The sequence below is a fragment of the Budorcas taxicolor genome, chromosome 6 (assembly GCF_023091745.1).
Source record: "Budorcas taxicolor isolate Tak-1 chromosome 6, Takin1.1, whole genome shotgun sequence".
NCBI classification, from domain to species: Eukaryota; Metazoa; Chordata; class Mammalia; order Artiodactyla; family Bovidae; genus Budorcas; species Budorcas taxicolor.
This window is the reverse complement of record NC_068915.1, coordinates 113,791,465-113,818,663: the sequence shown is the minus strand read 5'-3', so window position 1 is coordinate 113,818,663 and position 27,199 is coordinate 113,791,465. Positions and strand designations below refer to the sequence as shown.

General features: G+C 58.6%; 1 protein-coding gene across 1 annotated transcript in view; it reads right to left on the bottom strand.

The window, feature by feature from the left end:
• Positions 1–1,923: 1,923 nt before the first annotated feature.
• The window catches only part of SORCS2 (sortilin related VPS10 domain containing receptor 2), a 491,862-nt gene continuing 466,586 nt past the window's right edge, over positions 1,924–27,199 (bottom strand). The window contains exons 18-28 of the mRNA XM_052641644.1: positions 24,326–24,497; positions 16,831–17,017; positions 16,109–16,242; positions 14,886–15,009; positions 13,197–13,309; positions 12,074–12,199; positions 7,788–7,887; positions 6,981–7,083; positions 3,808–3,953; positions 2,227–2,300; positions 1,924–1,947 (exon numbers count right to left, since the gene is read on the bottom strand). Coding sequence (XP_052497604.1) covers positions 1,924–1,947; positions 2,227–2,300; positions 3,808–3,953; positions 6,981–7,083; positions 7,788–7,887; positions 12,074–12,199; positions 13,197–13,309; positions 14,886–15,009; positions 16,109–16,242; positions 16,831–17,017; positions 24,326–24,497 — 1,303 coding nt within the window. The remainder of the gene's footprint in view (positions 1,948–2,226; positions 2,301–3,807; positions 3,954–6,980; positions 7,084–7,787; positions 7,888–12,073; positions 12,200–13,196; positions 13,310–14,885; positions 15,010–16,108; positions 16,243–16,830; positions 17,018–24,325; positions 24,498–27,199) is intronic.

The following is a 27,199-nucleotide window of genomic DNA, read 5'->3' as shown; positions in this document are numbered from 1 at the left end:
AGTGCAGCTGAGGTCAGGAGGTCACAGGCGCGTGGCCACCCGGAGGCACTGCTGAGCTGCGTCCAGGGGCTCCCTGCTGACCTTGACCTGGGACCTGGCCGGCGCTGACGGTGTCTGACCCTGCAATGAGGCTCACAGGCCGGGTGGGGGTGTATGGCAGGACGTGGGATTCCCTAAGGGGTCTTTGGAGACAGCAGACAAGTTGGCGGAGGCAGACACCTCGAGAACCCAGCCTCTCCCCGCAGCACCCCGCAACTCCCGCACTTCCCCGAGGAGGGTGTGGAGGACGCTGGCACCGCCAGCTGTGCGGGCCGCAGCTCAGCCGGGTGGGCCGCAGTGGGGGGAGGGGCGCCTCTGCCGCCCGCCGCGCGACTTACAGTGACCCCTTCTGAGCCGGTCTCAGACCCCATTTGCGACACATGGGGTTGGACACCAGGGTCCCCCCTCCCGCGAGTGGGAGCTGCTCTGGGGGTGCGGATGACCCTCCGCAGGCCGCCTTTCTTTTCTGCGGAAGCGGACTGTCTTCCCGCCGCCCCGGGCTTTATCCCGGACTCCTCCTCGCGGCCAGCGGGGTCCTAGCCTGGGATCTGGGGTGTCCCCACCTCTGGGAGGACGGTCTGGTCACCAAGAGCCCATGGTGGGTGCGGGGAGGGGACGCTGACTTCCAGTTTCAAGGCAAAAGGTGAAACTCCGCCCCTAGATGCTCCTGGCGTCCCTGACTCTAGGCATCGGTGAGCGAGGAGGGTCGAACTATCTGGGAAGCGGTGCGGGCAGGGGAGGGGGGCTGGCTCCCGGGGCACCTCTGTGGCCCCCTTGCTGTGTGTGACCCTGGTGGGGGGGCTGGCTCCCGGGGCACCTCTGTGGCCCCTTGCTGTGTGTGACCCTGGGGCAGCCACTCCCTCTCTGGGCCTCAGCGGCTCTGTCTTTAAGACGAGGGGGCACCACTTGTCGGCCCTTCACGCTCTGCCTTTCTAACTGCTCCTGGTTCCTGGGTCTCTACGCGGCTCCCTCTAGGAATGAGGAATCGCAAAGCACTGGGCATCTGTCTCGAGGCCAGTCCCGGGCAGGAAGCCTGCACGTGGGCCGGCCGGGGGTGGGCGCGCTGGAGCCCTTGAAGGGCGGGGCTGGGGGAGCTTTGCTTTTTTGGGGCGGGGGGCAGGAGAGAAGGCTGCCAGTGGGGGCGGAGAATTCCTGGGCTTTCAGCAAGGGGGTTCCCAAGGACGGGGGCTACTGCCTGGCAATAAAAAGAGAACAACCTCCCCCCCAAAAAACCGCAAATGGCTACCTAGAGAGGTATTTACATTATCTCTGCAGGTTAAAAAGAGGAGGGGGAGCACGGAGGGAGGCCTGGAGGGTGGCGTCGGGGGTGGGGCGGGGCCCGCAGCGGGCTTTCCGGATTCTGGAGGGGGTGTGCACGACCCCCCGCAGAGGGACGGCCACGTGAGCGGTGGGAGCTGCCCTCCTGGGGGTTCCGAGGAAAAAAGCGGTGGCTCGGTGTTCCTCCGGGGGACAGGAGCCCACCGTGCAGGTGATGGAGGCGGAGGGGGTTGGGTGGGGGGTCTGCGCTTCTGAGAGTCCGGCAGGCTCACCCCCCAGCCTCAGGGGGCCCGGCCTGGCCTATAAGTCAGGCCTCCTCGCCGGAGTGACGGGGTGTGGGCTGGCAGTGTCCAGAGTTGGGGGCCGGGGCGGGGCGGGCTTGAGCTGGACGGAGCGGGGACAGCTGTAGGCTGGCGTGGACGCGGCGGGAGGAGGAGGAGGCTTTCCCGAGGTCTCCGCGGGGGTGCGGGTCCCACCCCGAGCCGAGGGGCGCGTGTGGTCCTGGGCCCTCCGCGGGGGATGACGCGGCGGAGAGGAGAGCGTTCCGGGCGCGGCCGCCGCGGCCTCAGCTCACCAGGTAGCTGTGCATCTCCCGGGAGCTGACGCTCAGGACCACGCCCGAGTGGTTCCCTGGAGGAGAGACCGGCGTGAGCGCGCGGCCGGCCCAGCGGCGTGGGCCGGGGGCGGCGGTGTGCGTGCGCGGTGCGGGCGAGGTGCGTGCGGCTCCGCCGACGTGCAGGCATCCCGAGCTTCCTCCCGCCGTGCCGGGTCGTGCCTGGACGCGGGTGCGGAGGCGGTGGGGTGGGCTGGTGACTGAGGGCGGGTCACCCGGTGCCGGCAAAGCAGTGGACCCAGGGCGCCTCGGGGGTGAGGCCGCGCCCACCACCCGCCCCCACCGCCCCCACTGACCTGCAGGGGGGTCGGCCCCGGCATCGGCAGCAGGGGGAGGTAGGCGGGGCTCTGTCCCCCCCGGGCAGGGGCCGCTGCAGGGCGGCCCGGCGAGGCCCCGGGCGGCGGCGGGAGAGAGAAAGGCACAGGGCACCGTCAGAAACGCACGGGCGGGGCCGCGTCCTGAGACCCTCGGGGAGCAGAGGCGTGGCCGCCGGCCGCCTGGAGCCCCCACCTCCCGGGCGCATCGAGGCTGAGCGGCGCAGAGGTCCCAGCGGGGCCGTGGGGGCCACGGGGTTGTGAGCCGGCCCGGGGCTTTGGGTCCAAGGTCAGCCACCTGTCCACTGGGCCGCCTGGGTGGGAGACGTCCCCTCTCTGAACCTCACTTCTAGCCGTTTAAAAGGTGGGGACCGCGATTCCGCCTCCCACAGTCCCAGGGACAGGGCAGATACAGGTTGAGGGGATAAAAGCGCAGCGATGACACACACACGCCCCCCCCCCCCAGGTGGCAGCTTCCTCGGACCCCACTGGGGACGTCACAGCACCCCAGGGGCGGCGCGTGCAGCGCAGATGGGGTGCAGAGCGACTGTTAAGGGTCAGGGTAGCTGGGGCCCCAGGGTCTGGACTCCAGCCCCTTCCCCACCAGCTGTGTGGCCCTGGCCCGGGGCCAGTCCAGGTCTCAGCTCTGAAAAGGAGCGCCCCTGCTGGGCTATGGAGGAAGCGATGCCGGCTGGAGCACTCAGCACTCCTGCAGCTGGGAGCACTCAGCATTCACGTGGCCTGGAGCACTCAGCGCTCACGCAGCCGGGTGGGCGGCGCCAGTATTCGGGCGGGACTCAGGGCTCCCGGGCTTCAGTCTCCCCATGGATTGAGGAGGGAGTGGGGATGGGGCCTGCTGTCCCATCAGAGTGTGTGTCTCCCCCAAAGATGGACAGACCGTGGTCACCTCAACCACAGAGTCAGAACCAAAGGGCAGCGGTGACAGCCAGTCTGTCCCCTCCCTGGTCTCTGCGGCGCAGAGGCCGCAGGCGGGCGCTGGGTGGACAGTGCAGCGGGCTGAGCCGGCTGCTGCGTTATCACCGGCAGAAGCTTCGAGGTGGTGGGGCTCAGCCCATGAATGCCGGCTCAGGCCCCAGGAGAGAACCGGAGGTCAACACAGACCCCATCCCCAGAGGAGGCCACTAAGTGGGCAGCTGCTCCGTCCTCCGGCTGGCGACGGGGCAGGGGGGCAGGCAATGGGGTCATGAAACAGAGACGCTGTGCAAACTGTAAAGGGCTGTGCACAGGTAGTTATGTCCATGTGCGCACGGCCCAGGGCATCGTCACCCCAGTGACGAGAGGGATGCCGGGAGCGTGGAGGGGGTGACTGCGGGGAGAGGACCCCGGGACCTCCCAGAACACAGCAGCTTCGCCATGGAAGCCAGCGCTCCTGTCTGCCCCACCCCTCAGGGGACTGTGGGGACAGGCGTCTGGGGTCCGAGTCCACTGGCAGCCCCGGGGGACTCCTGCCATCACCTGTCAGAAGGAGAGGACCCAGGGTAGGGCCCGCCCGGCCCCAGGCCTGGCAGCGGTGGCGGAGGGGGTGTTGGGGGCGGGCGTTACCTAGAGTCTGTGGGTGGAGCTCATCCTCTATGAACTCCTCCCCCTGGGTGGCGCTCCGCACACCCTGGCTGTGGCTCACGGGGCTCGTCATTTCCTGCTCCTTCTCGTTGTGCATCTGGGCATACACGGTCCTGCCAGGGCGTTTCCTGCAAGGCGGGGGGTGGGGGGGTGGGGAGATCAGGGCTCTGCCTGGGACGCCTGTCCCTGGAGGCCCCCAGCCCACCCTTCTGTGCAGTGCTCTCATCGCTCCTGGGTCTGCCTCCTGCGCCACCTCTGCGCCATGCCACCTCTTCCAGGAAGCCCCCCTGCACAACCTCTGGGCCGCCTCTGAGCCACGCCACCTCCTCCAGGAAGCCCCCCTGCGCCACCTCTGCGCCACCTCTGCACCATGCCACCTCCTCCGGGAAACCCCCCTGCGCCACCTCTGCACCACCTCTGTGCCACGCCACCTCCTTCAGGAAGCCCCCCTGCGCCACCTCTGCGCCACCTCTGCACCATGCCACCTCCTCCAGGAAACCCCCCTGCGCCACCTCTGTGCCATGCCACCTCCTCCAGGAAGCCCCCCTGCACCACCTCTGGGCCAAGCCACCTCGTCCAGGAAGCCCTCCTTCCTGTGAGCTCCCACAGCTCTGGGTTTGCCTCTGCCCCAGCGAGGACCGTCCATCTGTCTCCCCTGAGGCGTGCTGCAGGGAGAGGGTGTTTCTTTATCTCTTTCAGGTCCCTGTCACCCATCACCTCCAGGTTCTGATCAGGTCGGCAGGTGTGTGTTTCTACAAGGCATGCGATGCTGACAGGCTCCGAGAGGTGTTTGCCGAGCCCTGCCCAGGCCCTGGGGCATCCTCTAGTGCCCATCCTCTCCAGGGCAGAGGGAAAGGAGATGGAGGGCACAGCCCCCCGCTGCCTCAGCTGGGACTAGGCTCAGGGCCCTGGGCCTGGCTCCTTCGTGTGTGATGCCCACTTAGTTGGGGCAAAACTCCAAAGGGTGCATGGTTCCACTTTATAGATGAGGAAACTGAGGCTCAGTGGGAGGGTGGGCTTCCTCAGAGCCACCAAAGGCAGTTCGCCAACAGCAGCAGTTCTCTGGAAATACTGAGATGGCAAGATGCACATTCAGGCCCCTGGGTGGGTTGGGTCACGACAGGCCCCAGGGGATACAGCACCCGGTGACTGAGAGCCTCTGAGACTCAGGAGCTGCTTGGTATGCAGGCGGGCCCAGCCCAGCTCCCCACAAAGCTCAGCGCCCGGACGAATGGGGCACCTCCGCCTACCTGTTGCGCTCTCTTGCCCAGGTGGACGCCAGTGCTCTGGGGGCGCGCTCACCCCCAGAACTGTGCTATGTCCACGGTTTCCATGGTAACCACCCTCCCATGACTGATTCAGAAATAAGCCCTGAGAGTGCTGGTGGAGCCCAGGGGTCACGCCCTCGCCTCTCCTGGGGCCGGCTCCTGGCTGGGTTCAAGGTCTTCCCTTCCCCACCTCTGCTCCTCTGGAGACAAGCTGCCTTCGGGGCCGTTCACACTGGGCACCGTGAACCTGGAGCAACCGTGGGAGCTGCACTCTGGGCCTCGGGGGGTCTGAAGACGGCAAGTTACAGAGACCAGAACCCTGCCCCTTTCATGCCCGGCCTGCTAGGCCTGCCTTCTGCTGCCCGGGCAACTCCTGCCACCCTGCAGTTCTCAGGAGCCCTTCATTTGTGTGCAGTCACTTCAGTCTTGTCCGACTCTTTGCGACCTTATGGGCTGTAGCCCGCCACGCTCCTCTGTCCGTGGGATCCTCCAGGCAGGCGTACTGGAGTGGGTTACCCTGGGAGAAGCCCAAATTCGCCCCGACTAAGGTCCGAGGGGAAAGAGAAGGAGATGGGGGCCCAAACCCCGAGTCTAGCCGGTGCCTCCAGCACAGCTCTGACCTGGGAGGCAGCGTCTCACCCGTCCTCTCTGCAGCCTCTCGGGACTCACCCACGAACAGCCTGCCTCAGCCAGGCCAGGGCTGGGCGGTTTTCACAAGGTCCCAACTAAACACATCACGGTAAGAAGGGAGACGTGCTCAGGACAATGTCTGCAGGCGACAGGGCCCTGCCTCTGCACCTGCCCACCTCTTCTTCCCTTTTTCCTGCCTCCCTCCTGATTAGTCCCCTTTTACAGATGAGGAAACTGAGGCCCAGGGAGGGGAAGAGACTGGCCGGAGCCGCAGGCTGGATGGCGAGCTGGTCTGGGAGGCTGACCGTCTGGGCTGCCCCACAGGTCGGGAGAGTGGGTCGCCCAGTGTGAATGGTCCTGGAGGACAGAGACCCAGCAGAGTCCTGGGCTGCAGGAGGGACCCTTGGCCTCCAAGGGGCAGGAGCCAGAGGGTCAGGGTGTCTCCAGACTGTTCCCAATGGTGACCCTGAGCGAGGAGACCCTGAGGCCACTGGAGCCGAACCAACCAGATGGGGTGAAACGCGGGGGTCGGATCTCAGCTGCATTTGAAGGGCATGAGTCTGGCGACACTCTCTGGCCTTTGTGTCCATCCCCGGGCCCTGTATCTGGGTAAGATCAGATTCTCCAGCCCCTCTGAGGGTGCCCATGAATAATCCTAGCACTGCGGGCTATTAAACCCATTTTACAGATGAGGATCAAGGTCAGAGGGGAGGAGGCACCACAGCCCCTCTGATGAGCGCACGCTGAGCTTGCCACCCACCCAGCCTCATCCCAAGCCCCTGCCTGCTCCCACCCTGGGTGTCACTACCCAACCCTGACTTCTCCCGGAAAGAAGCTGGAGCCCAACCCCCCCACTTGCCATGCGGCGCCTGGCACAGGGCAGCTCTGGCTCAAGCTCGTGGAGGGAAGGGTGGATGAGCGCTGTGGGGAGCATGGGTGGTGGAGGACGCGGCCTGGGGTCAGATCCTCACTCCTCAGCTATGTTGCTCTGGGACAATCGCTTAACCTCTCTGAGCCTGGGTTTCCTCATCTGTAAAACGGGTGTGTGGAGCAGAGGCAGGGATTGGGTGGAAGACGCTCCCTGGCTTGTCAGTGGCCGGCTGCCCTCAGGGACTGAGATGAGTCAGGACCAGCGCGCAGGTCCCGACGAGGCCCCCTCCCTGTCCCGCGGCCCATCAAGGCCACAGTCCCAGCCCCCTGTGGCCCTCGGGTCCCATCTGCATGCCCCGTGAGCCCAGGGAGGCCAGGTGGCCTTGCCTTTTGAACTTGTACAGGATGAAGGCCCCGACCGCGAAGAGCCCGCTGACGAAGAGGATCGCCACCGCCCAGTAGCCGCCTCCACTTCCCAGGCTCGGGGAATCTGTGGGCAAAAAGGCCTGTGAGCGCTCAGAGTGGGCAGCGGCTGCCCCCGGAACCTGGGACACCACTGGGTAAATCCCGGCCCTGGTCTTCCCCCCCTAGAAAGTGGACACAGCTCCGTCCAGACCGATGCTGGTGTGGACATGCATCTTCACAGAGCAGAAAGTGGCCCCTGGGCTCCTGCCAAGATTCTTGCCCCAGAGCGGGGAGGACAGTCCGTGGTGGGCGTGGGGGCAGAGTGCATCTGAGACCCTGCATCTATGCTCAGTTGCTTCCGTTGCGTCCGACTCTGTGACCCCATGGACTGTAGTCTGCCAGGCTCGTCTGTCCAAGGGATTCTCTAGGCAAGAGTACTGGAGCGGGGTGCCACGCCCTCCTCCAGGTGGCCTTCCTGACTCAGGGGTCGAACCCAGGTCTCTTGTGTCTCCTGCACTGGCAGGCGGGTTCTTTACCACTGGCACCACCTGGGAAGCCCTATCCGAGACCTAAATGATGTAAATTAAAGCAAGAGCTCCGTGCACGTCCACAGGGGAGGGCAGCACGGCTGACCAGGATTTAACTGAAGACAGCCACCCGGCCAGGAGGGATATGTGGTGAGCAGAGGGGCCCCCTCTGCCCCCAGTGTACACAGCAGCCAGCATCGTCCGAGGGGCCTGGACGCCCGCCCGTCCCACCTTGCAGAGGCGAGCCCGGCCCGGGCCTCACCCGTGTCCACGTCCCTCACGGCCACCACGACCTGGACCCCGCCACGCAGGAGGAAGCTGATCTTCTGTGCGTTCAGCACCTGCTGGATGGCCGTGAGCCTCTGAAAGCACAGAGCGGGGGAGTGAGGGGGGGCCTTCAGTGTCCCAGCAGGGGGAGCGGGGGAGCTGGGCGGTTGTCCGCCCTGACCCTCCATGGTCAGGGGGCTAGGGGAGAGCCCCTTTGCCTCTCCGGCCTCAGTCACCCCATCTGTAAAATGGGAATGCTAGCCACCAACCAACTCTGACCAAGAACCTCTGATGGGACACAAGGTGATCCAAGTGTGGCCCTGCCCTCAGAGAGCCCTGGTTTTAGTTGGGACCATGGAGTGTGGTAATCCAGGGATGTCCAGGAGGCCCCCGACCCCAGAAGTAATCAGAGGAGGCTTCTTGGAGGTGGAAGACCAAGAAGAGGACAAGGCAGGGTCAGGGCAGGTGACCCTGGCAGGCGAGTGACCCCTCACCTGAGGCAGAGAACTCCCAGGGGTGGTGTTGCAAGACTGTGGGGTGGGGAATGGGCAGTGGGCCTCTGGGGCACCCTACTGGTTTGGAAATTCACAAGCGGGGAATTTCTGGGGTTTGGAAGGGACTCAATCAGCCCACATGGGTGTCAGGTGTCACCCTTCTGCACAGGTGGGGGCAGAGGTGCTGGGGAAGGAGGCCCCCAGGGATGGGGGTCCTGTGGCATCGCTCCAAGGGCCTCTGGAGTGGGGGGGGACATTCCCTGGGGACTCTGGCCGAGCCTTGCTGAGCAGCGTTTTGGCCTCTGGGACTCCGCTCTTGTTCACAGAATGAGGGTGCTGGGTTGGCCTGTCACTTACACAGCTCCCCACCTGGAGGATCTGGGAAGCACCTGGTTCTGCCCCTTGAACTGAGAACAGAAAGATGCCAACACAGGAGTGGTTGCCAGGGGCTGGAGGGGGGTGACTGCTGGTGGGGGCGGGTTTCCTTTGGGAGAATGAAAGGTTCCTTTGGGAGGAGTTGGGAATAGCGGTCGCATGGCTGTGAATATACTAAAAATCACTGAATGGCACACTTGACAAAAGCAAACGTTATCTCAAAGAAAAAAGAATCAGAACCTTAGCCAAGCTCTGGACTAGTTGCGGGCACCAGTGCCCATGCAGACGGTCTGGAGAGAGTGACCAGCACTGAGGCGGGGCTGCAGCACGGCCCGCAGCACCCCTGTCGGTGAGTGGTAGCATCCATTTTACAGACGAGGGAAGCAGGGCTCAGTGAGACCCCTGCCAGGAAGCACAGCATGGGCATGGTGCCCACCCCCGCTCTGGCTGCAGAGCCACGCCTGGGCGGCCTCTGGGTGGACCCTTGACTGTGCCGGCCTGACCCACAGCCCGGGAAGGGCAGCCGCGTCTGAACCCGGGGCTCCCAGCCATGCCCCAGGCTCTCGACACCTCTCTGTCCTCAGGTCATCGTGAGGATTCATACGAGCATCTCGCGTGGCGCCCCGAGCCCTGAGCTCTGCACACAGCAGGCTCCGCAGGATTGGCTGCTGGCGGTGGACGGGTGTGCGGCTAAGGCTTCTCCCTGACATTGGGCACGTAGTTTACTCTGAGCACTCAGCACAGTGAGAGAAGTTCAGTTCAGTCGCTCAGTCATGTCTGACTCTGTGACCCCAAGGACTGCAGCACGCCAGGCTTCCCTGTCCATCACCAACTCCCAGAGTTTACTCAAACTCATGTCCATTGAGATGGTGATGCCATCCAACCATCTCATCATCTGCCGTCCCCTTCTCCTCCTGCCCTCAGTCTTTCCCAGCATCGGGGTCTTTTCCAATGAGTCAGCTCTAACCATCAGGTGGCCAAAGTATTGGAGTTTCAGCTTCAGCATCAATCCTTCCAATGAATATTCAGGACTGGTTTCCTTTAGGATGGACTGGTTGGATCTCCTTGCAGTCCAAGGGACTCTCAAGAGTCTTCTCCAACATCACAGTTCAAAAGTATCAATTCTTCGGTGCTCAGCTTTCTTTATAGTCCAATCTCACATCCATACGTAACTACTGGAAAAACCTAGCCTTGCTTAGATGGAACTTTGTTGTCTAAAGTATGTCTCTGCTTTTTAATGTGCTGTCTAGTTTGGTCATAACTTTCCTTCCAAGGAGTAAGCATCTTAATTTCATGATTGCAGTCACCATCTGCAGTGATTTCGGAGCCCAAAAAATAAAGTCACTGTTTCCACTGTTTCCCCATCTATTTGCCGTGAAGTGATGGGACCGGATGCCATGATCTTCGTTTTCTGAATGTTGAACTTTAAGCCAACTTTTTCACTCTCTTCGTTCACTTTCATCAAGAGGGTCTTTAGTTCTTCTTCACTTTCTGCCATAAGGGTGGTGTCATCTGCATATCTGAGGTTATTGATATTTCTCGCGGCAATCTTGATTCCAGCTTGTGCTTCCTCCAGCCCAGTGTTTCTCATGATGTATTCTGCATATAAGTTAAATAATCAGGGTGACAATGTAGAGCCTTGATGTACTCCTTTCCCTATTCGGAATCAATCTGTTGTTCCATGTCCAGTTCTAAATGTTGCTTCCTGACCTGCATACAGGTTTCTCAAGAGGGAATGGGGGCAGTACCCCATGGTTTACGCTGAGCACTCAGCACAATGGGGGGAGTACCCCCACCTCCTTTTCTTCCAACCCTCAGTCTAAAGTGCCCCCAGTGGGTGCAGCCTCTGAGCCCAGTGCTGGCAGCCAGGACCCCTGCAGTCTTCCCCAACCTTCACCCAGCCTCTACTCTCAGATCCTCATCTGAGAAATGGGTCAATGACTCTCAACCGGCTGCTGACCACCATCTGGAGACACCTATCATCAGGGCTCAGGCGTGGCTGGGAGCCCCGGGTTCAGACGCAGCTGCCCTTCGGGAAGGGCTGTGGGTCAGGCCGGCACAGTCAAGGGTCCACCCAGAGGCCGCCTGGGCATGGCTGGAGCACGGCTCTGCAGCCAGAGAGGGGGTGGGCTCCGTGCCCGCACTGTGCTTCCTGGCAGGGGTCTCACTGAGCCCCGCTTCCCTCGTCTGTAAAATGGGCACTACCACCCACCCTCAGGGGTCCTGCGGGCCGTGCTGCAGCCCTGCCTCAGCGCTGGTCACTCTCTCCAGACCGTCTGCGTGGGCATCAGTGCCCGTGACTAGTCCAGAGCTTGGCTGCGGTTCTGATTCTTCTTTTTTTTTTTCTGAGATATTTACTTTTGTAAAGTGTACCATTCAGTGGTTTTTAGTCTATTCACAGCCACGCGACCACTACTACCGTTTAACTCCTCCCAAAGGAACCTTTCTATCCTCCCAAAGCAAACCCTGCCCCCACCAGCAGTCACCCCCCTGCCCCCTCAGCCCCTGGCAACCACTCCTGTGTTGTCTCTGTGGATTTGCCGATTTGGACATTTCATATAAATGGAATCACACAATCAGTGGCTTTTTGTGACCGTCTTCTTTCACTTTGCATCGTGCTTGGGTTCACCCGAGTTGCTGCTTGGATCAGAATGTCACTCCTGTTCATGGCTGAGTAATATTCCACTGTGCATCTGGACTGCCTTCTCGCCTGGTCGTCTGTTCCGCTGTGCGTCTGGGCCGCCTCCTCCTCGCCCAGTCGTCTGCGGGTGGGCATGTGGGTTGCTTCCCCTTTGGGTTCACGGACACTCGTGCATGAGTGTGTGTGTAGACACGCATTTTTACTTCTCTTTGGTACATCCCTGGGGGGGTGGAGCTGCCGTGTTATATGGTAACTTCGTATTTGAAGCTCTGCCAGACAGTTTGTACGGCGGCTGCACCACTTTCCGTTCCATCTCAGCAGTGAACAGGGGCCAGGTTTCTCCACATCCTCATCTATGCTCGTCACTGCCTGCTTGTTGTGGAGTTACAGCTGCCCTGGAAGGTGTGAAGGGCTTCCCTTTCACCTCTCAGTCCCAGTCCTAGTTGGGTGTCCTGAAACCAGGTCCCAGAGTCCCCTGGGTGGTGCTCACCCCTCGCAGTGAGGCTGGGGTGGGGCGACCAGGTCCAGCCAAAGAAACGTGAGTGAAGTTGGTGCATGCCCCTTGGGGGCTGGTCCGGCCCAGTGCCCTGGTCCCCCAACTCCTCCACCATCGTGACCCAGGGGTAGCCACAAGGGGGAGGAGGGACAGTGATCGGTGAGAGATAAGCTTTTATGTGATGAAGAGTGACTGAGGTCCCCGTGTTTGTCGGGTATCACCATCAGACCCTACGCTGTGCGGGGCGCACCCGGCCCAGTGGCCGTGGGAGGTACCTTGTCGCTGGCGAGGCTTCTCTTCCTCGTAGGCCTGGGAGGGGGCAGGAGCACGTGCAAGTCGGCCAAGGTGGGCAGCCCCGGCTTCACCACCGTCACCATCAGCTCCTCAGGGATGCTGGTCTCCTGTGGGGACACAGAGAGCCGCCCGGTGCGCCAGCGTGCCTCCTCTGTCCCAGCCGTGCTCCACGGCCCCCGCGATCACACCCCCTCTCCGCGTGACCTGTCCGAGTCTTGGCCGTTCTTGACCCCTGCCCGGCATGGGGGTAGCCCCAGCATCCTTTGGCGTCATCGTCCACACTCCTGCATCCCTGCCCTCCTGGGCCCTCAGCCTTTCGCCTCCCACCCTGCCCACGGCCTCCGCTTGCCCAGGGCTGGCCCCCTCCAGCTCAATTCTCCCACTGTCTGCAGGTGAGCAGGCCCCTCCCTCGCTTACTGTCCTCCCAGGTGTCAGGGCTTCTGACCACGCAGCTCCCTCAACCCACAAAGCTCTGCTTCCTGGAAGTCCCGCTCCACGCACATTCACCTGGCAAACTCCTATTCACCCTTCAGTGCCCAAGACAATACTACCCGAATTCTTAATGGGCCAAAGGGAGGCATGGCCGTGGTGAGCGTCAGCCTGGGACAACCGTGGATGACTCTAGGAAGCTGGGCTTTCTCCCACTGGGGGGTCAGGGGCCTCAAGTGCCCCATGCCCACCCTGCCTTTGTCTTCTGTAAGTTCCCTGACGGTAGACATCACAGAGACTTATCTCTCTGTCTCCCGTATCCAGCAGTGAGTAAATGAGAATCACTTTAAAGAGATTCTGGACCATTGGAGGAGGGCAACTGCGTCTCGTGCAAACAGCTGGTGCTCACTAGATGTGCATGGAGCATGCAGCCCTGCCCCTCCCCCACATGAGGATGCTCCGACCCCGTGTCCCCCAGGGCCAGGTGAAAGGATCCTAAGTGGCTTCCAAGCACCATTGTTGGCGGACCCAAAGGACAGATAATTAGGACGCAGGGCAGCCTGCCCTTCCCCCCTTCCTCCCTTCCCTGAGGACTCTGGCCCCTGCCCCCCACTTTCCCGGGGTACCCTCAACGCATAAGAAGGGCGGCAGCTCTGCCACGGCTGGGCCGGGTACCTTGGAGAGGAGCCGGGACACCACGAGGCCGACGTCTTCCCTCCACTCGGGGGTGTTGGGGTTGTGAGCATCCAGGTCCTTGGAAAACTGCAGAGGCACGACCTGAAATTGATCTGGAAAGAGGCGGAGATGGGAGAGTGTCACCGCCCTGCTCCCTTCACAGCCGGCGGCCACACCCCCTGGCTGGTCCAGGGCTGGCCCTGGGGGTGGATCCTGCCACCCACCTTCAGAAAAAAGATTCCTCCCCGTCTGTGTGCCAGCAGCTGTCCCCGGCAGGGCCCACTGCACTGCTGCCATTTAATAATAATAACAACAACGACAGTGACAGCAACGAGGACGGCGGTGCTGACCTGGGAGGGAGGGCCAAGCCTGCTCTGTGGCTTCCCCATCAACCCTCGAGGACAGACAAGCTCGGCCTTCCGTCTCCCAGGGACCCGCTGAGTTTGACCGGGCTGTCCCCTCACCGAATCAGAGTCCCTGGAGAGCAGAGTCCACCCGCCCCCACCACCTTCTCTTTCTCTCAAATTCCCCAGGGCCCCCAACTCCAGACACCTCTTCTAAACCAACAAGCAGCAGCGGGTGAAAGAAAGACCCAGCCCTGGGAGCCTCAGAGTGAACTGTCCTCTCTCCACTTAGCTCCCGAGCCTTGGTTTCCTCATTTGTAAAGAGGGAGGGGGCTCTGCAAGGGTGAGCAGTCAAAGGGATAAGTGCCTCGTGAACGTGCAGTGCAGGTGGGGGTGAGTGTGTTTCAAGGCTCCGGGCTCGGGGTGCGGGAGTGAACAATGGCCAAGGGCTGTCCCCTGAATACTTAACTGATGGCTGCTGTCCATGGCAGATGCTGTCTTAGAGCAAAATGAGGTTTTTATCGGGGTGATAAAGAGGGGAACATGGCTCTGGGTGGTGGGATGCCTCCATTCTGAGGACGCCTCCAATTTTCGGTTGCAACTGTCTCCTGGGGGTGAGGCTCAGAGCCCCCAAGCAGGGAATAATAGATAAATGGGACACAGATTCAGAGCAGGACTCCCACTAAAGTCAATAGCCCATGTCCTTTGAGATATAATCGCATGACAGTCCTCAGGTGTCAGGATGCTGAGGACAGGTGCCCACGGCGGGGGCGAGAGGAGGGAGTGAACTGTCCTCTCTCCACTGGTCTTTCTTTCACCACCTGCGGCTTGTCTTGAGTCGGGGGCCCTGGGGAATTTGAGAGAAAGAGAAGGTGGTGGGGGCGGGTGGACTCTGCTCTCTGGGACTCTTATTCGGTGGGGGGACAGCCCGGCCAAACTCAGTGGGTCCCTGGGAGATGGAAGGCCAAGCTTGTCTGTCCTCGAGGGTTGATGGGGAAGCCACAGAGCAGGTTTGGCCCTCCCTCCCAGTGCCCAGTCCCAGCTCTGTCTCCCCGGTGCGTGACCTCACCAAGCCCCTCAGCTGCGTCCTCACTCATGCCGTGTGGGGCCCATGAGTGCCCCGTGCACAGGGGTCGTTGGTGTTTATTTTACAGATGGGGAAACCGAGGCCAGGGAGCCCAGAGGTGTCGGAGCCATGCTGGGCCATCCCTCCGTCCAGCCGGGGCTGCCCCAGGGTGACCGGCGCCTCGGTGGGTACCCCCCCCCCCCCGCCTAGCCCGACCCTGAGCTGACCCTGGGAAGGAGAAGCTGCGCTGCCTGCTGCGGTGGGGGAGAGGGCACTCACCCAGCACGCGGACCACCTTGGAGTCCTGCAGCACGGAGGTCCCGCAGGCAGCCTGTACCGTCACCCGCACGTCCCCCGGGTCCCCAAACCGCGTCGTCACAGAGTTCTCCAGGGACAGGCGGGGCTGCGGGCACAAGCGGGCTCAGGACCGGGCTGGAGAGCTGGCCCCATGGGAGCGTGCTGAGAGCGCCCGGGGGGCATGGGGAGATACCCCCAGAGAGACGCCTGGACCTGAGAGCTCCCCAGCACAGACACGCGTCTCCCAGGGCCCCCTGCCCTCCAGAGGCACCAAGATCCCCCGTGTGGATGGTGTCGAAGGCCCAGTGTGGCTGCTAGGCGGGGCGTCCCTCTCACCTTCCTGCCCCAGCCCAAGCTCAGCTGGGCTGTAGCACCTTCATGCTCAGACCCCAGGTCCTAGCTCAGCACCCATCCCATGGGGTGGGGCACCCACATCGATCGTGGGTCCACACTATGACCTCGGGCCTTGCAGATGGGGAGACAGAGGTTCTGGGAGGCACAACAGCTCTCCAAGGGCTCAGCTGGAGGCGGCTGACTTGCTGCTCGAACCCGGAGCCCGAGCACCTTCCTCACCCATCCCCGTGCCCCGGAACCACAGTCCTGAGTCCTGAGCCCCTCCCAGGCTGGGCCCTTGGCCGCTGTCTCGGGGGGCTGCAGGGCTGCCATTTGCTGAATGAGCGAAGGATCCCCTTTGGGTCTTGGGGTCCCTTCCCCCAGGCTAAGGGGCAGCCTTGTCCACAAAGGTCCTCAGTACCTCCCACCAGACACCTGCCTTCGGTTCCCCATGGCTCTCAGGACACAACCCACAACCCTGGGTGATGCTTCTGAGGTCGGGCTCAGCCCAGGGACCCCCTCCTCCATGAAGCCCTCCCTGATCACCTCCACGCTCAGACTAGAAATGATCTGTCCCCTTCCTGTGGCATGTGTCACACCCCAACTTGGGTCACCTACTCTGTTCACACGTCCTCCCCAGGAAAGAGCATGGTCTGGTCTGATCCGATCGACCACATTGTCCACCGCACTCAGACACAGCTGGACCCCAAGCAGATGCGTAGGGTGGAGGGAGGGCTGGTGTGCACCCGCCTCACTTCCATGGTGCCACATGCTCTGTCCTGCCTGTTACGGAGGGTGGGATCTGCCCCAGGCTCCACCCCAGATGGGAGCCTGTGGGGAGGAGGGGCCTCCAGGGGCCCGGGCCTGCGTACCTGCAGGCTGTGGCCGATCCACCAGTAGAAGACAGTGAGGTTGGGGTTCAGGGGCAGCAGCACAGCCGTGAGGTTCACCTCCTGGTTGATGCCGATGACAGGAACCACTTCCAGGTAGAGGGCCTGCAGGGGGGCTGCAGGGGCCACACAAAGGTCAGGGGTCAGAGGGCATCAGGGCACTGGCCATGTCACAGGTTGCTATTGGTCACTGTCCCCATCAACCTCATCACCACCACCAACACCTCTACCACCATCCTCACTACCTCCCCCACCATCAGCCCCACTAGAAACACTACCACTATCATCGCCACCATCATCACCATCACCAGCACCACCAGCACCACCATCACCACTATCACCACCATCACCACCATCATCACCATCACCACCACCATCATCACCATCACCAGCACCATCATCACCATCACCAGCACCACCATCACCACCATCACCACCATCACCACCAGCATCACCATCACCACCAGCATCACCACCAGCATCATCACTGCTACCATCATCACCATCACAGTCAACACCATGACCATCACCACCATCACCGCCACCACCATCGTCACCACCAGCCCCGCTGTTGCACAGAGCATCGTGGGTGTGGCCTCCAGCCCCGCCTGCAGCCTCCCTGCCCCTGGGCTCCCCGTGCTTCCCCAAGGACAGCTCTCTGCCACAGGGAGTCGCCCTGGGCCAGGCAGGGGCGATGGGCTCACCGGTGACCTGGACAAACAGCACTGCCTCGTCGTGCCCCGCCACGTTCTCTGCCCTGACGGACACGCGGTAGACGCCGGGGCTCTCGTAGCGGTGCCTGATGGGCTCGCCGGTCAGCGTGAGGTTCACGTACATGGCCTTGAAGCCATCCCCCAGGTCCACCTGGTACTTGGTGGTCAGGACATCACCCTGTAAGGCACACCAGGGGGCCGCTTAGGACCTGGCCGCAGAGCTGGGAGCCAGCGATGGGCCATTCACTGGCTCACTCACTCACTCATTCATTCATCCCCCCACTCCTTTCTTTCCTCACAGCGAGCTCCCTGGGGACTCCAGGGAACCAGGTCTGTTCTATCCTTGCCCGCCGCACCCCCCGCCACCCAGACTGGAGGGCAGGGCTGAGACCAGTAGGAGAGGATGGAAGTAGTAGCCAGGGCCAGGTTTCCATTTCAGAAAGATGACCCAACCGCTGAGGCGGAGAGGAGTCAGCTCAGATGAGATCAGGGAGGCCTGAGCCAGGGACCGGGAGGGCAGGGAGAGGGCGCCCACCTGCTGGACAGTTTAAGGAACAGGGAGATGTGTGTGCATAAAAACTCTGAGTCTCCTAGGAAATTACAAAACAAAACAAAACGTTATTTTCCCCTCTGACGCTGCGATTCCTGCATTTTCTTTTATCTTCTCACTCTACGTGCTGCCAGGAGTGATGCTTGGGTGCACAGGCTCTATGCAGGGAGGCGGGTCCCACGTCTGTCACCCCTCCCTGGCATCTCCTCACCCACACGAGCCGTCTAATCGCCCGTCTAATCCCCACCGCGAACACTGCCCTTCCAATAACCGTGCTTTCCTCATGGAGTCTTGGGAAAGGAAACTGAGGAAGCAAACAGGAACTTTTCCAACTTCGTGGCAAGAATGAGTTCTTCAGTTACTCCAGGTCCTCTCTCCCCATCACCTCCCTATCATGTCTTCCTGCCACCCCTCTGCCTGCTGGGGGAGCACCCAGGAAACCATGTCCTAGGGGTCAGGAATGAAACATGGCCATCATTAACTGTTTAGTGAGCCTCTTGGTTTACACCTGCCAAACCCTAGAACTTGACAGAGTACCTTTATGTAAATTATGTTCATTCACCTTTCTTCACAATTACGGTGTGAAAGGTTGGATCATCTCTCCCCCATCCACACCCACTTGGAACCTCAGAATGTGACCTTATTTGGAAATAGGGTCTTTGCGGATGTAATTAGTTAACTCGAGGTCACACTGAATTAGAACACAATCTAAGTTCAATGGCTGGGTCTTTATCAGAAAGAGGAGCAGCTCTGAGACACAGAAAGGGAGCCAGGTGAAGACAGAGGCTGGAGGGGGTGCTGCCCTCGCCCAGGGCTGCCCAGAACCCGCAGAAGCTGAGAGACACGGGAGGACTCTCCTTCCAGAGGGAGCCCAGCCCTGCTGACACTTTGATTTTGGACTTCTGGCCTCCAGAGCTCTTGAGAGGAGAAATCTCTGATATTTCAAGCCACCCGGTTTGTGGCCACTGTCGTGATGGCCTTGGGGACCTTACACAAGTATGTTCTATGCTCCCCATTCTATAGGTTGAAGGACTGAGGGTCTATGAGTCCAGAACCTGCAGGCTGGCTTGCGGTCAGGGCTCTCTCTGTTTAAAGGCAGCCTCGTAGATGGGGGTGGTCTCAAGGTCAACTTGCTCCGGGAGGGAGGGGTGTCCATGCAGCTTCCTGGGGGAAGAAGGGGCTTCTGGCTGAGTCTGGACGTGTGGCTTTGATGGGCAGGAGCCACACCACCTGGGGATGCTGTGTCCTGCCTGTGAGCAGCCAAGAGGGTGTGTTTTAACTCCTGAAACACTTCCCTTGGTTAAAACACTTCATCACAGGGACTTCCTTGGCAGTCCAGTGGTTAAGACTCTGCACTTCCACCACAGGGGCCACAGGTTCGATCCCTGTTTGGGGAACTAAGATCCCATGTGCCATGTGGTATGGGCAAAAATAAATAAATAAAATAAAAAATCCTACCTTGTCAGCCTGAGCATCTCAACGAGAGAGTAGCCCCTGCTTGCCTCAACTAAAAAAGAGCCCTCAGAGCAACGAAGACCAAGCACGGCCAAAATAAATAAGTAACATTATATTAAAAATAATAATAGTAAAAACCTTGTCAGAATCAGGAAAGTAATAGTGGCAATGTAAGAAAATAGAAAAAGGCAGAGAGGTAGCTAGAAAGGAAAAATGGTACCATCACCACAACACCCACCACCCACAGCGTAGTGTTTCCATGCAGATCTGTGTGTGTGTGTGTGTTTACTCCTGAGTGCTTCAAGAACACTCGGAAGTCTCGTGCTAAGCCAACTGCCAATTCACACGTAATTGTCAAGGATATAACCCATGTTGGCGGTCTCCATGCGAACATCTTGCAGAACACGTATCACGGCTTGGAATCCACAGTGATTCAGCCACGATTCTGTCACCCCTGGGGTCCCTAGGGCTACCCTTTCAAACCCAGACGCGCCTCTCCGTCACATCCCCGACTCCATGGGATTAGAACCTCTAACCTGTTCTCCATTTCTATAATTTCGTTACTTGGGGAATATTCTCTAAGTAGAATTGCTGGGATTAGCTTTCTCATTCAGTATAATTCTTTGCAGATTCGCCCAAGCTGTGGTGTAGAGCCTGTTCCCTCTTACTTCAGAGTACCGCCCGTGGGATGGACGTATCACCTCACCTCGCGTTTATCCACTCGTCCGTCGAGGACATCTGGCTGTCTCCCGTTTCTGGCTCTTATGAATAAAGCTGCTGTGAACCTTGACGTATACAGGTTTTCCTGTGAGCCTCTTTGTTTCCCTGGGATGAAGGCCCGGAAGTGTAACTGCTGAGTCCTGCGGTTGTTGCATGCTTAGTTTTTAAGGAAATGACCAACTTTTCCGGAGCGGCTGTACCATTCCACGTCCGCGTCAGCTGTGCAGGAGGGACCCAGTTTCTCTGCATCCTTACCAGCGTTTGGTGGGACCACTGTCTTTCACGTTAGTCCTTTCTGTAGGCGCGCGGGGCCCCCCTTTTCGCTGCATTTCCTGATGGCTAGTGATTCCTGTAGGCGTGCGGGGCCCCCCTTTTCGCTGCATTTCCTGATGGCTAGTGATTCCTGTAGGCGCGCGGGGCCCCCCTTTTCGCTGCATTTCCTGATGGCTAGTGATTCCCATAGGCGCGCAGGGCCCCCCTTTTCGCTGCATTTCCTGATGGCTAGTGATGCTGAACGTGGTTCCCTGTGCGTATTTGCCTTTCTCTTCAGTGACACGTTTCTCCGTGCCTTCTGCTCACCTTCTAATTGGCTTGCTTGTCCTCCTATGGTTGGGTTCTGAGAAATGGTTATATATTCCGGGTACTAGTCCTTGTTGGATACGGTTTGTAATTATTTTCTCTGTGGCCGTCTTTTCACCTTCTCAGGCTCTGTCACAGATGACGCGTGTCGCATTCTGATGAAGTCCAGTTTATCACACTTCCTTCATGGATGGTGCTATGGTGTCAATGCTGAGAACTCTGTCTAGCCCTAGAGCACAGTATTTTCCCCTGTGTTGTTTCTACAAGCTTCACAGGTTTCCATTTAAGGCTGTGATCCACTTTGAGTCGACTCTGCATCAGGCATGAGGTTCGCTTTCACCATATCCTCGTTCGTTGACGCCCGTCCTTCCTTCGCTGAAATGCTTTTGCGCCTGGGCCGTCTGTGTGGGTCTGTTTCTGGGTTCCCCTTCAGATCTTATGTTCAGTTCTGAGATCTTCATGGAACTTGGATTCCCCTAAATCCAGGGCTGTTTCCACACCTGGACTGGATGCGTGTATCTGTGGTTGTGTACGAATGCGAGTGCATAGTCACGTGTGAAAATGTGTAAGTGTCCGTGTCTGTGTGTGCGTGTATGTGTGAGAGAGAGAACAGGTGGGTACACCAGTGCGTGTACCCGCTCCAACCTTGCACCCACTCCTTCCCAAGGCTTCAACGCGGGGGCCAGTGGCCTCTTCCGGACAGTGGAGGGCAAAGGACTCTCTTCCAAGAGCATCTTTCTGCTGCTCCCTCGCCTCTGCCCCTGCAGGCGAGGGTCCCAGCCTGCAGTCCTGCCCTGGGTCGGATGGAGCGTCCCAGCAGTGGCGAGCTGCTGGGATTCCGGGCTCTAGAGGGCAGCAGGTGGCCCTGTTTCCTGCAAGTCAGTCCTGGAGCTCCGGGTGGCAGCTGGGTCCCCTCCGAGGTCCGGGTGGCCCGAGGCTGGGCAGGGGGCTGCACCCTCCTCTGCAGGGAATGAGCCTCCCCACCGACCCTGCACACACACACGCCACCCCAGGGTGGCCCGAGGCTGGGCAAGGGGCTGCACCCTCCTCTGCAGTGAACGAGCCTCCCCCCCACCCCCGCACACACACACACTGCCCCAGGGTGGCCCGAGGCTGGAGTGTGACTCTCAGGACCAGGCTCAGTCATCACGGGGCCAGCAGGCTGATGCACCCTTGGCTCAGGTCTGGGGCCTGCAAACCAGGAGGTGTCCTCATGGAGCCCCCAGGCCTGGACCCAACGCCAGCTCTGCATGGCCCCGCGTGGGTGGCTGCCCCTGTCCGAGCCTCGGCCTCCCCAGCTATAAAGCCGGCTGGTGGGAGCGCAGCCCATGGGCGGGGGAGGACGGAGGGGAACGCGGGCACCTGCGCATTCAGTTCTTCACATGGGACCAGAGCCCCTGCTTTCCAGCATCAGAGACCGCGTCAGCGTTCCCCGGTCCCACCTGGGCAGGCATGGAAGGACGTCTTCTGCACGGAGCCTTGCTCGGTTCGCCCAGCATGTCTGTTAACTGAAGCCCCCAGTGCTCGAGAGCCGTGAGCCGGGGGCTGGGGCCCTGGGCGGGAAGAGGGGCCTCTGCACCCCCTTTGTGCATTCCTGTCTGCTTGTGAGTGTTTTTAGTTTCTATTTTTGGATTTTCCACAACGAGCATTTGTTACATCTATAATCGGAAAAATAAGCACCTGCATATTAGTTTAAATACACTAGAAGGGAATAAATTAACAGTGATCACCTTGAGAGAATAAGATTTTGGGTGACATTTATATCCTTATGTTTTTGATGTGTTTCCCCAGTGTTCTACAATGAGTATATACTGTTCTTAAAATCAGGAAAAAAAAGTAACACTTATACTAAAAAAAGAAAGAAATACTAGGAGACAGGGAGGAAATTTGTGTGTGTGTGTGTGTGTGTGTGTGTGTGTTAGTTGCTAAGTCATGTCCAACTCTTTGCAATCCATGGACTGTAGCCCACTAAGCTCCTCTGTCCGTGGGATTCTCCAGGCAAGAATACTGGTGTGGGTTGCCATTCCTTTCTCCAGGGGATCTTCCCATCCCAGGGATCGAACCCAGGTCTGCCACACTGCAAGCAGATTCTTTATCATCTGAGCCACCAGGGAAGCCCCATATATATATGTGTGTGTATCTATATACACATATATGAAATATTTCTATATCCGTCCATCTATATTTGTATCTATGTCATCCATTAACTATCAATGATTTTTTTCATCAATCTATATCTATTTATCATTTATATCTATCTATCTATGCATCACTATGAACAAAGCTAGTGGAGGTGATGGAATTCCAACTGAGCTATTTCACATCCTAGAAGACGATGCTGTGAAAGTGCTGTACTCAATATGCCAGCAAATTTGGGAAACTCAGCAGTGGCCACAGGACTGGAAAAGGTCAGTTTTCATTCCAATCCCAAAGAAAGGCAATGCCAAAGAATTCTCAAACTACCACACAGTTGCACTCATCTCACACGCTAGCAAAGTAATGCTCAAAATTCTCCAAGCCAGGCTTCAACAGTATGTGAACTGTGAACCTCCAGATGTTCGAGCTGGATTTAGAAAAGGCAGGGGAACCAGAGATCAAATTGCCAACATCCGTTGGATCATATAAAAAGCAAGACAATTCCAGAAAAACATCTACTTCTGCTTCATTGACTATGCTAAAGCCTTGACTGTGTGGATCACAACAAACTATGGAAAATCCTGAAAGAGATGGGAATATGAGACCACCTGACCTGTCTCCTGATAAATCTGTAAGAGGGACAAGAAGTAACCAATAAAACTGGACATGGAACAACAGACTGGTTCCAATTTGGGAAAGGAGTACGTCAAGGCTGTATATTGTCACCCTGCTTATTTAACTCATATGCAAACTATGTCATGTGAAATGCTGGGCTGGATGAAGCACAGGCTAGAATCAAGATTTCTGGGAGAAATCTCAATAAACTCAGATATGCAGATGACACCACCCTTAGGGCAGAAAGTGAAGAGGAACTAAAGAGCCTCTTAATGAAAGTGAAAGAGGAGAGTGAAAAAGCTGGCTTAAAACTCAATATTCAACAAATGAAGATCATGGCATCCGGTCCCATCACTTCATGGCAAATAGATGGGGAAACAATGGAAACAGTGACAGACTTTATCTTGGGGGGTTCCAAAATCACTGCAGATGGTGACTTCAGCCATGAAATTAAATGATGCTTGATTCTTGGAAGGGAAGCCACGATCAACCTAGACAGCATATTAAAAAGCAGAGATATTACTTTGCCGACAAAGGTTTGTCTAGTCAAAGCTATGGTTTTTCCAATAGTCATGTATGGATGTGAGAGTCGGACCATAAAGAAAGCTGAAGAATGATGATTTTCAACTGTGGTGTTGGGGAGGACTCTTGAGAGTCCCTTGGATTGCAAGAAGATCCAACCAGTCCACCCTAAAGGAAATTAGTCCTGAATATTCATTGGAAGGACTGATGCTGACGCTAAAGTTCCAATACTTTGGCCACCTGATGCAAAGAACTGACTCACTGGAAAAGACCCTGATGCTGGGAAAGATTGATGGCAGGAGGAGAAAGGGATGACAGAGGATGAGATGGTTGGATGGCATCACGGACTCGATGGACACGGGTTTGGGTGGACTCCGGGAGTTGGTGATGGACAGGGAAGCCTGGCGTGCTGCAGACCATGGTGTCACAAAGAGCTGGACATGACTAAGCAACTGAACTGAACTGATACATCTGCCTATCACCTATCACAGAATTTGTATTGGCTATGAGATTATAAAGTAATAATTTTTTTAAAACCTGCCTGTTTTTCTTAAGATTCCAAATTAGCTAGATCAGTATAATGAGAGGTTTAAAACATTCTTTTGCCGCCCACGGGAATGAACGAATCTGACATCACCATGCGGTCAACATCCAGGCAGACGTGTTTGAAGCTGCCTCTCGCTGGCCCTGAGCTGGCGGCTGGCTGCTCCGCTGCCCCTGCCCTCCACTCCCTCCCGAGTTTTCCATTTCATTGCTTCGGTGCTGGTCTGGACCTGGGCAGCGGTCTCCAGCGCACTGTTACCTTCCGCAGTTTGGAAACGCTGGTCCAGATGACTCCGCACTCCAGGACTTCGAGGGGGAGAGGACGCCGCCCACCGCCCCGTCTGCCCGGCCGAAGCGACCCCTCACCTGCTCCTGCCGCACCACGAACAGGACGTCCTCCCCGGGCCGCACGGCCACCGCCTCGCCGCGGATGCTGACCTGCAGGCCCCGCGGCGGCAGGAGCGGGCACTGCAGCCGCGCCGGGCGCTGCCGCGGGTCCACGCCGCCCTCGCACACGTTGGACACCAGCTTCCGGTACCTGCAGCCAGAAGGCGGGTCAGCATCCGCCCGGACGGGCCGGGGCCTGCCGCCCGGCGGGACAGCTTCGGTCGCGTGCGAGGGCTCTTGGCTTGTGACCCCCACGCTTCAACCCCCTCCCTCTTCCAGACTCCATCTGTTTGCTCTTTCTACCCCATTTTGGAGCTGGGGAAACTGAGGCTCAGAGAAGGGAATGAGCTCTAATGGTAGGACCACGGCCCTCACTGATCCAAGCGTGTTCTCACAATGCTGAGAGGTGTTGTTGCTGGGGGACGACTGGAGAAGTCAGAATGGATACTGCGACTTTGCTGGGAAACGTGGTCCCGGGAAGCCAGAGTGCCCCGGAGGGGCTGGGACTTCCCGGTGACGCACCACGTGGCTGTGGGCAAGCACAGTCCCACGGGAGGCCTCCTCCTTTACACTGAAGGACTAGGGACAGACGACACCCGATTCACCAGCTCATTCGTGCAACGCGAATTGACTGAGCATCTGCTGTGCGCCAGGTACGAGGGCTGAGGTCATCCCTCACAGCCCCTGCCCTTGCGGAGAGGACTGTCCAGTGGGAAGGCAGCCCTCACCAAACCAACCCCACATCAAAGCAACATCACGACCGTGACAGTATGGGGAAGGGGCTGCAGCTGGGGATCTGCTCCCCAAGAAAGGGGCTTTCAACTGAGAGCATAAGGTGAGCAGGGGAGTAAAGAGTGTCCTGGGCAGTGGAAACGGTGTGTGCAAAGGCCCTGTGGTGGGAGGAGGCAGGTGTGAGATGAGGGTGGAGACGGGCTGGCTGCCAGAGCCCAGTGCACTCTAGTAAACTTTTAGGGCCTCCCTAGTAGCTCAGTGGTAAAGAATCCACCTGCCAATGCAGGAGACATGGGTTCAATCCCTGGATCCGGAAGATCCCCTGGAAGAGGAAACGGCAACCCACACCAGTATTCTTGCCTGGAGAGTCCCATGGACAGAGGAGTCTGGCAGGCTACAGTCCCTGGTGTTGCAAAAAGTCAGACATGATTCAGCGACTAAACAATAACAACAAACTCTTAGGAGACGTTAGGAAAACCCTGCAAGGGTTGCTGAATTGTTATCATGCAAAGATGCATGTGGTTAGTTGGGAAGAAAATACCCTCCCTAAGAACTACCCTCCCACAGCCCCTTGGCATCCAGAGTGTGCAGATGCTGTGAAATGAAACCCTTTGCCTTTGATATGGGTCCTGACTCTGACATTTCAGACAAGAGTCCCTGCTTGCCAAGCCCTGGAGCAGCTGCTGTGGCTCCCTGATGGAGGGAGGGATGGATGATAGATGGATGATGGGTGAATTGTTGGAGGGATGGGAGGATGAACAGATGGTGGGCGAGTGAGTGGAAGAATAAAGAGATGGATGATGGGATGGATAGATGGATGATGGATGGATGGGTGAACAGATGGGTGGATGAGGAATACACAGATAGATGATTGGATGATGATGGATGGATGGGTGGATGGATAGATGATGGATGGGTGGATGGATGATGGATGGATGGATGGATGGTGGATGGATGGATGAATGAAGGATGGATGGGGAATACACGGGTGATTGGATGATTGGATGGATAGAGGGATGATGGATGGGTGGGTGGATGGATGGGGAATACACAGATAGATGATTGGATGGTTAGATGGATGTATGGATAGATGGATGATGGACAGATGGGTGGATGGATGATGGATGGATGGATGGGGAATACACAGATAGATGATTGGATGGTTAGATGGATGTATGGATAGATGGATGATGGACAGATGGGTGGATGGATGATGGATGGATGGATGGATGGGGAATACACAGATAGATGATTGGATGGATGGATGGATGGATAGGTGGATGATGGACAGATGGGTGGGTGGATGGTGGGTGGATGAGGAACACATGGATAGGTGAGTGGATGACTGGCTGGATGGATGATGGGATTTATGCCACTGAGGTCCGAGCGTGCAGTCTCTGGCCCTGCTTCTTGCTTGTTCAGGCTCTGTCCTGCCCCATCCCCAGGGGCAGCAACCAGGCTTGCCTAGTAAGTCCACAGGCAGTTCACTCCCGCTCAGAACTTCCCCGCAGGGACGCAGGGACGCAGAGACCTTTAAGACGAAGCTTGCTTAGGACCTGTGGAGTGGCGGGCTCCCAGCTGTTACACACAGAACGCTGTTATAGTTTGATCCCTGAGACACGGCATGCTCAGCCTCTGTAGGGGGAAGGAGGTCACACCTGCGGAGCACTTCCCTCCCCCTCATGCACAGCGTGTGTCCATCACACCACACACCGAGGGACACACCATGTGTCGGAAAGCTTAGTCCAGTCCAGGGGACAACTGGGTGAGCGTGACAATAACTGGGGATGTTCTATTCTCACAGAGTAAGCTCGGGGCCCAGGGTGAGTCAGGGAAGGCTTCCTGAAGGAGGTGCCATTCAAGCTGAGACCTAAAGGGAGTGTGAATATCTCTGGCCCAGCTCAGGCCTGGCTTGCTCAGGGTTGGCAGATGGGGAGGGGCTTTGGCACTGCAGGGGCTCAGGGGGCCCAGGCAGGCGGGATCCTTCTCTGGGTAGAGCGGGTATGAGCGCCGAGGCCGGGGACCTCCTTGCTCTCTGTTCAGAGCAGGTTCAGGGGGTCTCTTCTCCCTGATGCTGGCCCATCTGGGCTCCGAATGGAGAGCCCTGGCCGGGGGCAGAGT